The sequence below is a fragment of the Chrysemys picta genome, chromosome 3, assembly GCF_011386835.1.
Source record: "Chrysemys picta bellii isolate R12L10 chromosome 3, ASM1138683v2, whole genome shotgun sequence".
NCBI classification, from domain to species: domain Eukaryota; kingdom Metazoa; phylum Chordata; order Testudines; family Emydidae; genus Chrysemys; species Chrysemys picta.
In genome coordinates, this window is record NC_088793.1 from 195,066,239 (window position 1) to 195,079,170 (window position 12,932).

Genomic DNA, 12,932 nt, shown 5'->3' on the forward strand with positions numbered 1-12,932 from the left:
TTTTTTTTAAAAACAGAGGCCTCACCTCAATGGTACGTGAATGCCTTACAGCTCTTTGCCAAGAACAGCAAGGTCACGAGTGAAGCTTCTAAATAAGTGACTTAGTTTAGGAGACAGCTCTGAGCTAGTACCTACTCCCATTGCTGTCAATGAGGGCTGAGCACTTGTGAAAGTCAGGGCACTTGCTTAGAAGCCCCCTTTAAAGGTCAGATTTGGGGGGTTGGGGAGAGAGATGAGAACTTGCCTCTGAATAGTGAGGGTGGGGATAGGTTCTTTCCTCCTACACTGGCCTCTACTCCCCTTGGGGGAGGAACAGATCTCCCCTGTCACTCCTGCTGCACAGCCCAGCGAATGAGAGACTTGCTTTCCTCCACAGAACAAGCTAGAACCTGGCAGCTGCATACTCAAGCCATCAGGCACTGGGCTGGAGCCTGGCCCACTGCTGAACATGTTATGATGCAGCAGTGCCTGCAGGGGAGCTGGTGCTCCAGATCCATATCCTATTTCACAACTTCACCTTGTGACTGGCACTAGTAAGTCACAGTGACCAGCCCAAGGCACTGCCATCCACAAAGAGACTGGGTCAGATGGAGATAGCTTGCTCTTCTCACATCCTTAGAGAGGCTGAGCAGATCCAACAGGAAATAGGCCTGAAAGGCTATTCTTTCATTACCTTCAGAGCCTCACAATTAAGTTGCAGTCATTTTATAAAGTCTATTTTATTGTAGTGCAATGACAAGGATAAGACAAAGATCCCCCCTCTTCCCCCCCCCCACACTAAGTAGGATCTCAGCCCCCCCCTCCAAAAAACCCCATAAAATTTCATGCACAACACACCCTTATTTTCAGACGAGTCATTTCCATGAAGTTCTCATTTAAAATGATAAAGCTGGAATTCTGTACAGCTAGAGTTTAGAGTTAAGACAAGATGGGACATTTGTTATAAAGACACCACCTTTATGTAAATAAATTGTTTTACATTAGTGCATGTACGCATAAGAGGATTAGGTTTGATAGCAAAGAAAGCAAGATAAACTGCAGAGTGCCTAGATAAGAAAAAAAAAAAAGGAAGGTGGTGTCAGGAAGACCAAGGGCAATAAAGTTAAGAGTTGCCCTGGTACTGCTTTAATTTACTTCTGGTTTTCAGTTGACTTGTTTGCCTAACAAGGGGCAGTAAACTTGCTTAAACTATAATCCTTTTCAGGTTTCCTGCTAACAGAAGTCTTCCATCTTTTCCCACTCCTTGCATCTAACACGAACAGTACGCAAGGTGTACATTTTCCATGCATAGTGAAATACCAGCTTTATTTACATGCCAGCTGTTTGCAGAAAATTCCTTCAAGTTACAAAGAATCAGCGATATGAAACCAGACAGTACAGGGGTCAAGAATCCAACCAAGAACAAAAATAAATTTTCTTTTGAGCCACAGCTCTATTCACTTCAGCCAACAGAAACAGGTGTAGGAGACACAGGATTGTTCAAGTTCTGTTGAAAGGAATAGGCCATTTCAGCTCATGAATGGTAAATAAGAGGAAATCAGTAGAAAAACCTCAAACTTTCAGCATAGGTTTGCTTTACAAACGTTCAGATTGCTCAACGGAGATTCTATAAGTCTCATTTGGGTGGGTTCGCACTTGTGATGTCCATTCTGGGGGCTTGGCTCTGAGCTTTGGCCGGAAGGGGTCTAGGATCAGGTGGTCACCAAGGTTACTCAGATCAATAGAAGATACAGGCAGCTGAGACTGTGCTGAAGAAGGTGTTCCACTTGCAACCGGCTCCTCAATACAAGCCTTCTTTGTGGGTCTTTTCCTGAGTATTGTGCACAGACTGCTTGCCACCACCACGAGGATGAAGATGAAGAATACTGTAGTACCTACCAGAATTTCCAGGTAGCTGAACAAACCACCAATACCTAAAAAGAAAGATGACAGTCATATATTCAGCCTCACACCATAGTTTATGGGTCTTGTGTTGAGAGGCTAACTGCAGGTGGGGGTTTTAGTCTGAAGGCAAATCACATTCAGAATGACCCTACACTGCAGTCACTCTAGCTAAGCCTTTCCAAAGCCAGGTGACTTAGGAGCCAAAGTCCTAGTGACTTTCAATAGCTCACGTTCCATTTTCAAAAGTGACTTTGGAACTATTATTGCATGCAATGTTGTGGCAGGTCCCAGGATATTCGAGATAAGGTGGAGGAAGTAGAAGTTGGTCTAATAAAAGAGGTTACCTAACCCACCTTGTCTCCTTTTGGAGACATAGAAGCCAAAGTCCCATACATATATTTTTTTCAAAGTCAATTAGCTGATTAATAAAAGTCAATGTTTACTCATTAATTACATGCACCTTTGAAGCAGCTGCTCTATGCGCTGCTATAGCTGCAAAAGTCCAATTGCAGATTCTTACTGTGATATATATTATGTAGTCTGGGACAAAGGCAGTCGTCTCCTCATTTCAATCCTCTATCTGGCAGAAGAATTTAGACTCTGAATGGTTTCCAGAACCAGCATAATGTTTTACTCTGATTCTCTTAATGGAGAAGAGCCCCACTAGAAATGCCAGCAACACATACAATCCATTACAATTTGAGACAGTTTATCTATTCTAGTTCTCATAGGGGAGAGTGGGGAGCAGGGCTGGCTCCAGGCACCAGCCCACCAAGCACGTGTTTGGGGCGGCGCCTGGAGGGGGGCGGCGCGGTGGGGCACTCCGGCCCGAGAGCGGGGCCGCAACTGGGCTCGCCGCCCTCCCCGCGGCGCTCCAGCCGCTGGGGGCTCGCCGCCCTCCCCCTGGTACTCTGGCCGCCGGGGGGAGAGCGGAGAGCCCCGGCTGGGCTCGCCGCCCTCCCCCTGGCGCTTCGGCTGGGTCAGGGATTGCGGGCCCACGGGTGGGCTCGGCGCCCTCCCCTGCTGCGCAGGAGGTGGAGGGGCACAGCAGGTGGCTTTTTTGCCTAGGGCGGCAAAAAAGCCAGAGCCGGCCCTGGTGGGGAGCTGACCTGGTAGCACATGGGCATTGATTTCAACTGCCCATTTATTCCCTACTAGTCCCACTGAAATGTTTCTAGTACATTTTGTTCTCCCGTTTATTTTGAAATTTCCCCCCAAAACTAATAGAAAAAGGTAGTTTGGTTATAACTAGAACTGGCTGAATAAAAGGATTCATGAATATCTGAATATGGGCACAATTTCATTTGCCTTGTGTTTTTGGCAAAGGCATGTGGAGCCAGCTAGTTTTGTTAAATGGTTTGGCAAATTTTTATAAACATTTCAGAAGTCAATTAATTTGAGAAGCGTTAGCTGACAAAGGAAGGGCTAAATTAACAATTTACAACTAGTCAGAGGGATTAGATTAACTCACTCTAGTTATAATCTGACCCACGATTTGTGCCATCTGTTTTGCTTTATGCAACCCTGCCAAAGAGTGGTGTACACACTGGAAGAATCTGAACCCCTTTCTTGTTGTCATCTGCAGAGTTCCACTAAAATATGAACAATTCCAAGGCAATGTGGGGCAGTGACTAGGTCACTGGTCAATTCTTTTGCAAACCCATATGCCAAATTCAAATTGTAACTCTGCAAGAATGTAGGAAGACGAGTCATAGCAAGTAGATCTCTACAGCAGATCTAGGAGGGGGAAGGATTAGACGTGTACTTGTCATAATTAATGGAGTGAAGCCAGTCGGCTCAGGACAAACATGCCAAGCAGAGCCTTATTCTGAAAGCCAACATGCTGGATTTCAAAACACTATTTTCATGTACTGGCTTCTGCCTCACATCACTGTGCCCAGCCAGCCCTGAAAGTTCTCACGACAATATTGTTCCTCAGCCTGCTCAGTAGAGTGTAGATAGATTTGATCGTTAGAATTTTAAGAGTAAATCTGGTTTTCAACAGCTCAGTGGGGGAGGGGAGAAGAGTCTCTTCTTGACTTATAATTTACCACTAGAGAATCTTGCTCTGAACAATAGCAAACTAAAAGGTGTTTTTAAAATGATACAAACCCCTCCATGGGCGCTCATCCTCACTCTAAGAGCAGCTGATTTCTGTTAGTGTTAGATCTATTAGAAATCAGTTTAAGATAATAAGCCAAAGTAGGAGTTGTACTCTAAATTATCCATGAGAAAGTAGATCTGACACAGTCAGCATTGATAGTCCTTGCAAAGAAATGGGAAAGGTTCCTTGCTCCCTCATCCAGGGCTAGGCACAAAGACTGAATTCTATCAGCAACAGAGTTATTTCTGAATCAAACTTAATCCACATTTAACAAAGTGAAGATACATAGTGATTATTGTTACGAAGGACTAAAGTCAAGAGATTAGCCACTTACTGTGAGGTACTTGTATTTAAACAGTTTTTGCTACTCATACCTGGTTGAGAACATTTCACAGTAAGAGTCTGGACATGAACTCCTTTGGCATATGTTGTCACAACAATAATTGTGATTAATTTATTCAGTGGTGTGGTGCCAATATATAACTAGTACTTGTATTTGAAATGGTATTCAAGAGCACGAAGCTGCATATTTAAGATGCAGCACTACTCAAAGAAAGGAGACGAGCAAGTATAATTCTGTCTCCTCTACCTGATTGTGGAATGCGGATGCACAGTGTGCCAGATTTCGTCGGAGAGCGATCTTCGTACTCTTTTTTACAGCGACATAAGTAAGTGCCATCTTCATTGAGGCAGTCAGCCTCATCACCACACATTCCAATTCCAGAGTTGCATTCATTCACATCTGCAATGGAGAGAACAGGTGCAGCAAGTCTGCCGTAGAGTTACACAAGTGCTTCTTCAAAAAGGGGATTTCCTTGAAATACCAGTCACCTTGAACTAATGCGTTATTCCCACCTCAATCCAGTTTTTTTAATTATTAAATGTAGAGGTTACATAAGAATCAAGTTACGCATACATACAGTGCTCCAAGTCAACTTTACTCAAGCTCTCCTTTTCCCAAGCCAGATCATGTTGATTGTTAAGCCTATTACAAGAAGCAGCAGCAGCTTTAAACAGTCCAATAATGCAAAGCACATACCTCTAACTGATAATAAAGCCATCTGCAACTTCTCAGCTCCCATAGATTTGCCAATGAGATCATTCAGTTGAGAATGGAGTAAGACAGACAGATTCCTTTCCTCTGGTTTTAAGTGTAACCAGAAAGTGAATGTTGGTTTTAGGTCATTTGTCCTGCATTAAAGCAAAGTAACTTCAGCTAAGTGGAGAAGAGAAATGCCCATCTGCATATATGTTATTACTGAACTGGGCTCTGGATTCTTCCTCCGATATATATGTCTCAACCCCAGAGGGACTACTTCTAAAGGGAGAGAGGAGTTGGTCATTTCCCCTTTCAATTCTTGGGGAGTTGTGACTGAGACACCCCTCCACATGGAGCTGGATTGAAACCACTAGACTCATTTTTCACTAGGCCACAGACCGGCCATTACACAAAAGCTTTCAGTCTCAACCAACCTTAGCTTGGTTTACCTGATGTCCTAGATGAAGGGGAAAACAAAAACAAACCAAAAAAACCAGAACACAAACTTGCCCTCAGAGGCCTTCTTCTACCACCATGTGTTATAAATTTCAACCAGAAACTGGGAGGGATTTTTAGAATCGTTCTATTTTAATCCACACTAAAAGCCTCTGTGCAACGGTACCTTAGGCATTAATTTTTGCAATCTCATTCCTATGGGATTGCATACTACAGCCAATTTGAAGTATAAAAAAAAAAAGGAGTTTTCCTACTCTAAGGAAAAGCCATATTTGCAATCCAAAGTAGAAGTCTTGCTTGATCACTGGCAGATGGAGGAGGGATGGCAAAGTTAGAGCAGATAACTAGCATCTACGTTTCCCTTTTATGAAAAATGACAGTTCTAGATAAGACACTGCATCAATTGGATTTAAGTGATTTTGAGAGGGTGTAGGGGGTCACACAGTCAGCCAGCCATACCTTTTGATTTCCTTCAACTTGATTTCATTGACTTTGCTTACTAAGAGTTTCAGGTTCTTTTGTATCTGCAAAGTAACAGAATGCAGAATGTTGATTTTCATAAGGGGATGACAAATGCTTAGCCAAGTACTACTGTCAAGCCTACTCTAAACAGATTTCCTTACAAAGATAGAGGGCTGTATTTTAGTGGTTCTATAGATGGGGTGGCTGCCTGGGGAAGAAAAGTTAGTCACTAATCGAAGAGGAGTCTTTGAAAGAATATGGGACACCCATCCTCTAGACCAGTTCTCAACCTTTTCCATGCCAGACCACTCCCCACCTTCCTTTAGTTTGGACTCCCATACAGCAATATGGGAAGTTCAGGGGGAATTGTAACCCCCCCCCCCCCCCAACCCCGAGTACCATATCTCGGAACATATTAAACCCTGTAGTAAATGTGGCAGCTGTTTTGACTACAAACAGTAGGCCAGGAGGATTCTGTACCTGTTTCTTCCTTGCAGTGAGTCAGGCAAGGAGGTGAATGCTGTAGACTAGCTGTGTTAATACACAACACTGAGGTTTTATCTTCAGTGGGAATTTGCCCAATTCCAGCCATCAGCTAGCTAACCACTGGAGTGGCTGCAGTGGTGCAAACCCCTAGTGAAGACAAATAAAGCTGCTATCTGCATGGGTGGAACTTACTGGTGCTTGACGCTAGATAAGCTGCACCCACTGAAGACAGCAGCTTTGCCTGTCTATACTAGGGATATATAGCAGTAGCAAAAGTCAGTATAAATCCTCCATGGAGCCAGTTTACCCAACCTGGAATATATGACCTATGGCTGGGACTTAAATGTAAGTCCCAGCTCTGAAATGTCAGATTTTAGACACCAGTCCTGTGCGCCACCGAACTGATCAGTTATAACTTCATTCCTATAGAGGAACAGGGTCTCTCTTGAAACAGCCACATGTAGCAGCCTTAAAGGCGAACATTTGTAGGTCTGCTCTCCTTAAGTTAGATAGTGTTAGGTGGCAGCTACTGTAGCAGTTAATTTCTTCTAAAAAAGGAGTGTGAAGGCCATAAACTGATCTTACGTTGTCTGAATGTTGATCTTTGTATCATATTCCAATCTATTAGCTTGTAATTTTATAGTACTTTGAAAATTTACCATAGACTAAGCACGGTCAGAAACGCACGGAGGCAAGACACTGGACTGGACACTGCAGGGTTAGTGTTGGAACAAAATTAGCATATGGTAGCAAGACGCACAGGAAGGGGCATTTAGAAGGTCTCTGGATGTGAAAGCTGGGACATCAGAAAGCCACAGAGGAACCGTGCACCTTGTCTCAAGGCAGCTTAGTAGCACAACACATCCATCTTACGTGAAGCTTAATGGATTCCATGAGAGTCTTTTTCAGCTCATCTCCACTACGTGGGATCCATCCCTTGTGTTCAATTTCACTAGTTACTTCAAATAAGACATCTGTCAAAAGAAATAAAACCCAATGAGACCTGAGTAAGGAGCATCAATTGTACTGAATTTAGCTGTGTAATTATGATTTAAGTAACTGTTCTGTGGTTGCCAACACACAGCAGGGGAATAGAACACAACCAGAAGAGCTAAGCCAAGAACATTCTTGATTAAGTCAGTCAGTGCCATATTAGGTTGATCCTTTTAGAAGTTGTGCCACAGGCAGAACAAAATGTTTGAGAGAATCACAAGTTAAGTTACTATTTATGCAGTACTGTTAGTGTTATGCAAGTATTTACACCCTTTCAACCAGAAAGGTTACACACTGTAATTTAGAGTCAATCTGTATCCTTCCACTCACTACCAACAAGGTAGTCTCCTTTGGGATGACAAGCTGTTTAACATGATATTTTTGCCTCTTCTCAAGTAAAGCTGCACAGAGGGTGGTTTAGGTAGGTAGAATGCTGCAAGTGCAATTTGGATAGGATGCCAAAGTTAAGACTATCTGGATGCATGAGTGTTACATGTATGTTTATTCAATGACATTTACCCTCTTCATATATGAATGAATATTAGAAAAATTAGGATTTTGACTGTATTTTTGCAGGTTGGTTCTTTGGCTTACTCCTCGCAATCTGACTTTATAGCTTTTGTTTTAAGTTGCTTTTGGTCATGCAAGGTACAGGTTGTTATATCGGTTGCCCAGCTGGACAAGCATCATTTGATTGGGTTTCTGGCTCAAATTCATGGAAAGCAAGTCAACTTTCTAAGAGCATTTGAACACAAGAGATTAAAGTTAGTCTCCCAACAGTCAGGCTGGTAAAAATTTCACACCATTCATAGACTAACGAGTGCATGAATACAACTGCAGATAGTTCTTAAGTATCCAGGGAAGATTTTTGCGGTATGCACCCAGTTCTAGTCAATACACCTACTCTTAGGAATCATGCTTTGGGATCTTTAACATAAGCAAGCAAGACTTTTTTTAAAGACACAGATGAGATACTAAGCATCCTTCACCCTATCCTTTTCCCACTGAGATCAGATATCTCCAACAAGTTATAAATGAAAGTACATCAAATGAAGGTCCATTGGCACACTGCACGAATAACTACTGATGAATGGGCACTAGTTTTGCCATAGTTTTAAAACCAAAACCACACAGCTTGGTGCTTAGAGGTATTGATCCCCCAAAAGTACATCCCACTAGATATATTCCACTTTAATAAGCTCTCTCATTGCAGAGAAGTCCTACTTACTGGACCTCTGCTCCTTTGGAGTTCAATGATAGCTGTCAATTCCCCAAATGGAGTCAACCTCCTAAGTATAACTAAATTAGGGAGCTCTAGGGAAGATGGTCTCCAAATGAGGAATAAGCAACAGGAGCAGGTAAACTCAAAGGAGAGAAATGGTTTCCACAGAAACAAAATGTCAAAGGAACAAGTTGGTTGCTAATGTCACATACGGGCTCCCCTTCTCCTTCCCCCTCACCCCCCGAGGCATCAGCTGATTTTTATTAGTTATGGAGTGCATTGTATTCTGTTGTAGTATACACCATATAATGACTAAATATGAACAATAAAATTAAAAACCCTGACGAGTCTTTAGTTGTTATAATTTATGACTATTAGCTGGAAGCAAGTGGTTAATTTCCCTATCTTTAATCTGGTTTCTGGTCAAATGTTAAATGCTCGTCTCATGTTTCAAAACCTCACCCATGATAAAACACTTCCCCTGCCCAAGTCAGTTACCTCCAGGATTGTGCTGAGATACCAAGTTGGAATCATTTTCAAGAGATGTGAAGATGGACGCCATATCTGTCAGGGTGAAAGAGAGAAAGGCCAATTTGGTAGCCGTTGAGTAAGGCTAAAAGGGAGGAACACAGTTTTACTATTCAATTATAACTTTATAAAGTATCACTAGCACAAATGGCCCTTCTATTAAAGAATAGGCCTAGTGATCAGGTTACAGTCTGAGGTGCTTCTGCAGTGAAGAGTACTGAGATGGTCTTAAAAAACAAAAACAAAAAACACCATCCAGACAAGTTACACACTGAAAGCCTAAAAAGTTTTTCGAGTGTTCCGTTGAACTAGAGTCTGGTACTATGTGCTGGATCTTCACAATGAGAGTCCAGTAAACTAAGGGCATGTCTACTCTGCCCCACAGTTTGGAGTCAAAGAGAGTTAGGGCAAACTCAGGACCTTTACATTCACACCCGCAGCATCCACATGGGGGAGCTACAGCATAGCACTCTGGTGCTCAACTATTCACACTCCCGTAATCCAGACTACAGGGCAGCATAGACATGCTCTAAATTCTTTCCCCACCTCACGAAGTGGCAGGAGTGTTCAAAATGTTGGACTCTAGTGAGCCTCCACTTTTAAGATGTTATAAAGTTTGGTAGGGAAAATAAACCCATCAGTTACAAACCAAACCTGTGGATTTTGAGGCAAGTGAAAGAGTTGGTTTTAGAGGAGGTGAGGCAAGAAAACAAGCTGACAAATGCAGTTTTAACTGTGGAGAGAGTGTACGAATCTCAACAAGTATGGCAGAAATGTAAGCCCAAGTCCTGTGAAACACTATAAATGCTGAGAGAAGAACATGAGCCTAGATGTCTAGTGCATAAAAACTTTTCTTCCTCAGATACAGCTAGGCACAGAAGAGGTGTATAGGGGGACATGCTGTTTACATTCAGAGCAATGGGGATGGTGAAAATCTTCATGTCAAGTCATCCAACACTTCCCAAAGTTATTTCTGACCCTGACAGGAAGCATCTTTCTGAAGCACTAAAAAGCCACACCCATCAACACAAGAAACCCTGACTTGTCTATTGCCTTAACATGACCATATATCTGCCAATCCAAGTAGATAATCTAACCATATAAAGTTTGCTTAATTAGAACTTACCAAAGGAATCTTTTTCATGTTCTATTTTCAAGGATGCAGTGTCCTTTGATACTCCACCAGAAGAGGCATAGGAAGGAGGTGATTTTGTGTTCATGATCAGTGGAGGTGCTTTGTCTTTGGTTACTGGCGTGCCAAGATGTGTGGTAGCAACAGCTGTCTTTCCCAACAGGCCACTTCTGGTGCTTCTCGGGAGAACAGGTTTGAATTCAATAGCAGTGGTCTCTGCATGGTAACTGCTAGAGACATCCAGCGTGTTGTGTAGGGCTACAGTAACCAGGATGGACTCTGTTTTGAGAACTTTCTTAGGAGTTCCCAAAATAAGAGGCTCAACATTAGGTTGAACATTTTTGAGGGCAGAAGCTGGCTTCATGTACAGATCACTGTTGTCATTTTCCTTTCTGTGTGTTTGATGTTCACTAGGACTTTCTTTAATTCTTCTCTCCATGTTAATCACATGCTGTAGCTGACCAGTTACTTCTTGACCATCCCCGCTCAGCCCTATATTAGACTGGAAGTCTTCCACAAAAGCAGCAGGATGACTGGGCACTCTCTCATCATTCACATGGTTTGACTGGAGCACCTCTCTGTCTTTGATCAGCGCAGCTCTAAAGCTTTGAGAAGAGGTTGTTCGAATGTTCTGCTCTTCCCATGTGCCCTGCAGAGATCGCAAGCCATGAGGAGTAGGCTGTCTATGCACAGCTTGTCTTCCAACTGGCTGTAGGTCTTCCATATTAGCTGGTCTCCAGAGAGCAGCTGAGCTGTGCTGTGGTCCTACTGACTTTGTTGTTTTGACACTTCGCATCTCCACAGATTTCATAGGCTCCTTTAAATGCAGAGTCTCCGAGAGCAGGTGCGAGTGGATTGTTGGCCTGTCCATAAGTTTACTGAAAGCAATAGTTTGCTCTTTTGCATTTTGGATGTTTAGCCTCAATATATTTAATGCTGGTGTTACCATTAGAAAGTCAGAATGTTTTTCTTCCCTACGGTTTTCATTGCCCAAAGATTTCATAACCTGCTGCCACTTCAGATCATGAGTTCTGAAGGTCATGTTGTCCATGGCTTTTAAGAGAGGGACATGTGTATTGTTCCCAAGAACAACCCTTAAGAAAGTCTCTAGTCTTGTTGAGCTTCCATTTTTGGCCCAACCTTCTTTGTCCAACGTAGGCAGCTTGTTAAGCAGTTGATTTTCATCATGAGCTGTGCTGGTCTTTACAAAATCCAGAAGACCTCTATAGTGTTTTATGGGTGATTTAGGGTAGAATCGGATACTTCCGTACTTCGTTTTCCTAGTTGTTTTCTGAACTGGCTCTTGAAGAGTTTCAGTATCATTTGTAGATTTTGAAGTTTCATAGTCTTTGAATATATAATACTGTCCTTTGAAATATTTGCGTTCATGGTTTAAGGAATTGCCCTTGGACAGAAACACGACATGGACAGCCAAAGCCTGAGTAGCAAAGATCAGAGTACCTTGGTTCTTACAAGCATAAACTACTTTTCTTTCCACACTTGACAAGACCCCTTGAAAAATTATTTTATCTGGGTTTTCATCACAATCTTCCTTCCCCTGAAATTCCTTTATGTAAATCAGGATGTGTTTTTGGGGGCCTGCCCAAATGGTCCAGTTGCACCAGATGTTGGTATGAATACCACTACTTGCTGGTGGGGAAAATGTCCCAATTTCATCTTTCAAGGTGATGTGGCAACTTCTTATAGGAATATACAGCAACAACCAAGGTAATTCTGGCACTGAGGAAGGAAGGATAATGCATGGAAGGAAAAGAAAAATCAGTACTATCAATCTTCATTCTAGAAACTTTAACAAAAAACAAACAACCTTGTTTACAAGCAAAGCTGATTCCTTCCATCATAGGAAGAGACCTGTCTGAGTGCATTCCTACTGCTAGGTTGTTTTTCTACCCTCTCTCTTGCTTTAAATTGTAAAAAAAAGTTTAGAGAGGGAGTAAAAACTATTACTGGGGCTCTTGGTTAGCTATGCAAACTGGTATGACTGACAGTTCTCTGTGCTGTTTTTTCAGTTCCCACTTCCTAATTTTGAGGAAAATTCTAATGGTTAGGGATAGAGCTGGTCAAATTATTCATTATGACCAGACACAAGTTGTCAGTCTAATTTTTAATTGTTTCCACCAGCTCTATAGTTGGGCAGACTGCTGGGTAAATCATTTGCTTGGTTAATTGAAACAGTCAAGTTACTCAAATATTTGCTCTTCAGCCAGCTCCATTTAACGTTGGCAATATCCACAAAGAACCATGCTAGCTGGATAGCAAGAATCTGTCCCCTAGGTCATCAGGATCTGGCAGTAGCCAAGAGGTGTAGTGTAAGAAACTTTGCCACTGACACCCAGACAGGACTGGTGAGGAACAACATAAGTTCAAAAGAGTATCTCACTCCCAGGATTGATGGGACAATGAGACGTCTGCAGAGGGGCGGGAAGCAAATAGAGCTCATCAAGCACCCTTTTTGGTGATCACAAGAGGGCATAAATGATCATGCTTCCAGTAATGCCAGTCATGAGTCACAAGAACACTGGGGTCCAAAATTAGATTGCAGAGAGAGAAACAAAGTTGTTATTCTATTAGAACCAATCAAGATGGGCAGTCAAAAGGGGACACG

At 42.5% G+C, this 12,932-nt stretch overlaps 1 protein-coding gene across 6 annotated transcripts in view; it reads right to left on the reverse strand.

The window, feature by feature from the left end:
- Nucleotides 1–703: 703 nt before the first annotated feature.
- Nucleotides 704–12,932, reverse strand: part of LOC101944256 (uncharacterized) — a 112,171-nt gene continuing 99,942 nt past the window's right edge. For 4 of the 6 annotated variants that reach the window (XM_042857174.2, XM_008172361.4, XM_042857177.2 and 1 more), the window contains 7 exons: nucleotides 10,301–12,046; nucleotides 9,145–9,210; nucleotides 7,305–7,405; nucleotides 5,943–6,007; nucleotides 5,028–5,179; nucleotides 4,578–4,730; nucleotides 704–1,913 (listed from right to left, as the gene is read on the reverse strand). In XM_042857174.2, coding sequence (XP_042713108.2) covers nucleotides 1,576–1,913; nucleotides 4,578–4,730; nucleotides 5,028–5,179; nucleotides 5,943–6,007; nucleotides 7,305–7,405; nucleotides 9,145–9,210; nucleotides 10,301–12,046 — 2,621 coding nt within the window. In that variant the 3' untranslated portion in view covers nucleotides 704–1,575. Of the gene's footprint in view, nucleotides 1,914–4,577; nucleotides 4,760–5,027; nucleotides 5,180–5,942; nucleotides 6,008–7,304; nucleotides 7,406–9,144; nucleotides 9,260–10,300; nucleotides 12,047–12,932 lie in introns of all 6 variants that reach the window. The other 2 variants (XR_010599967.1, XM_008172367.4) reach the window with 2 other exon arrangements.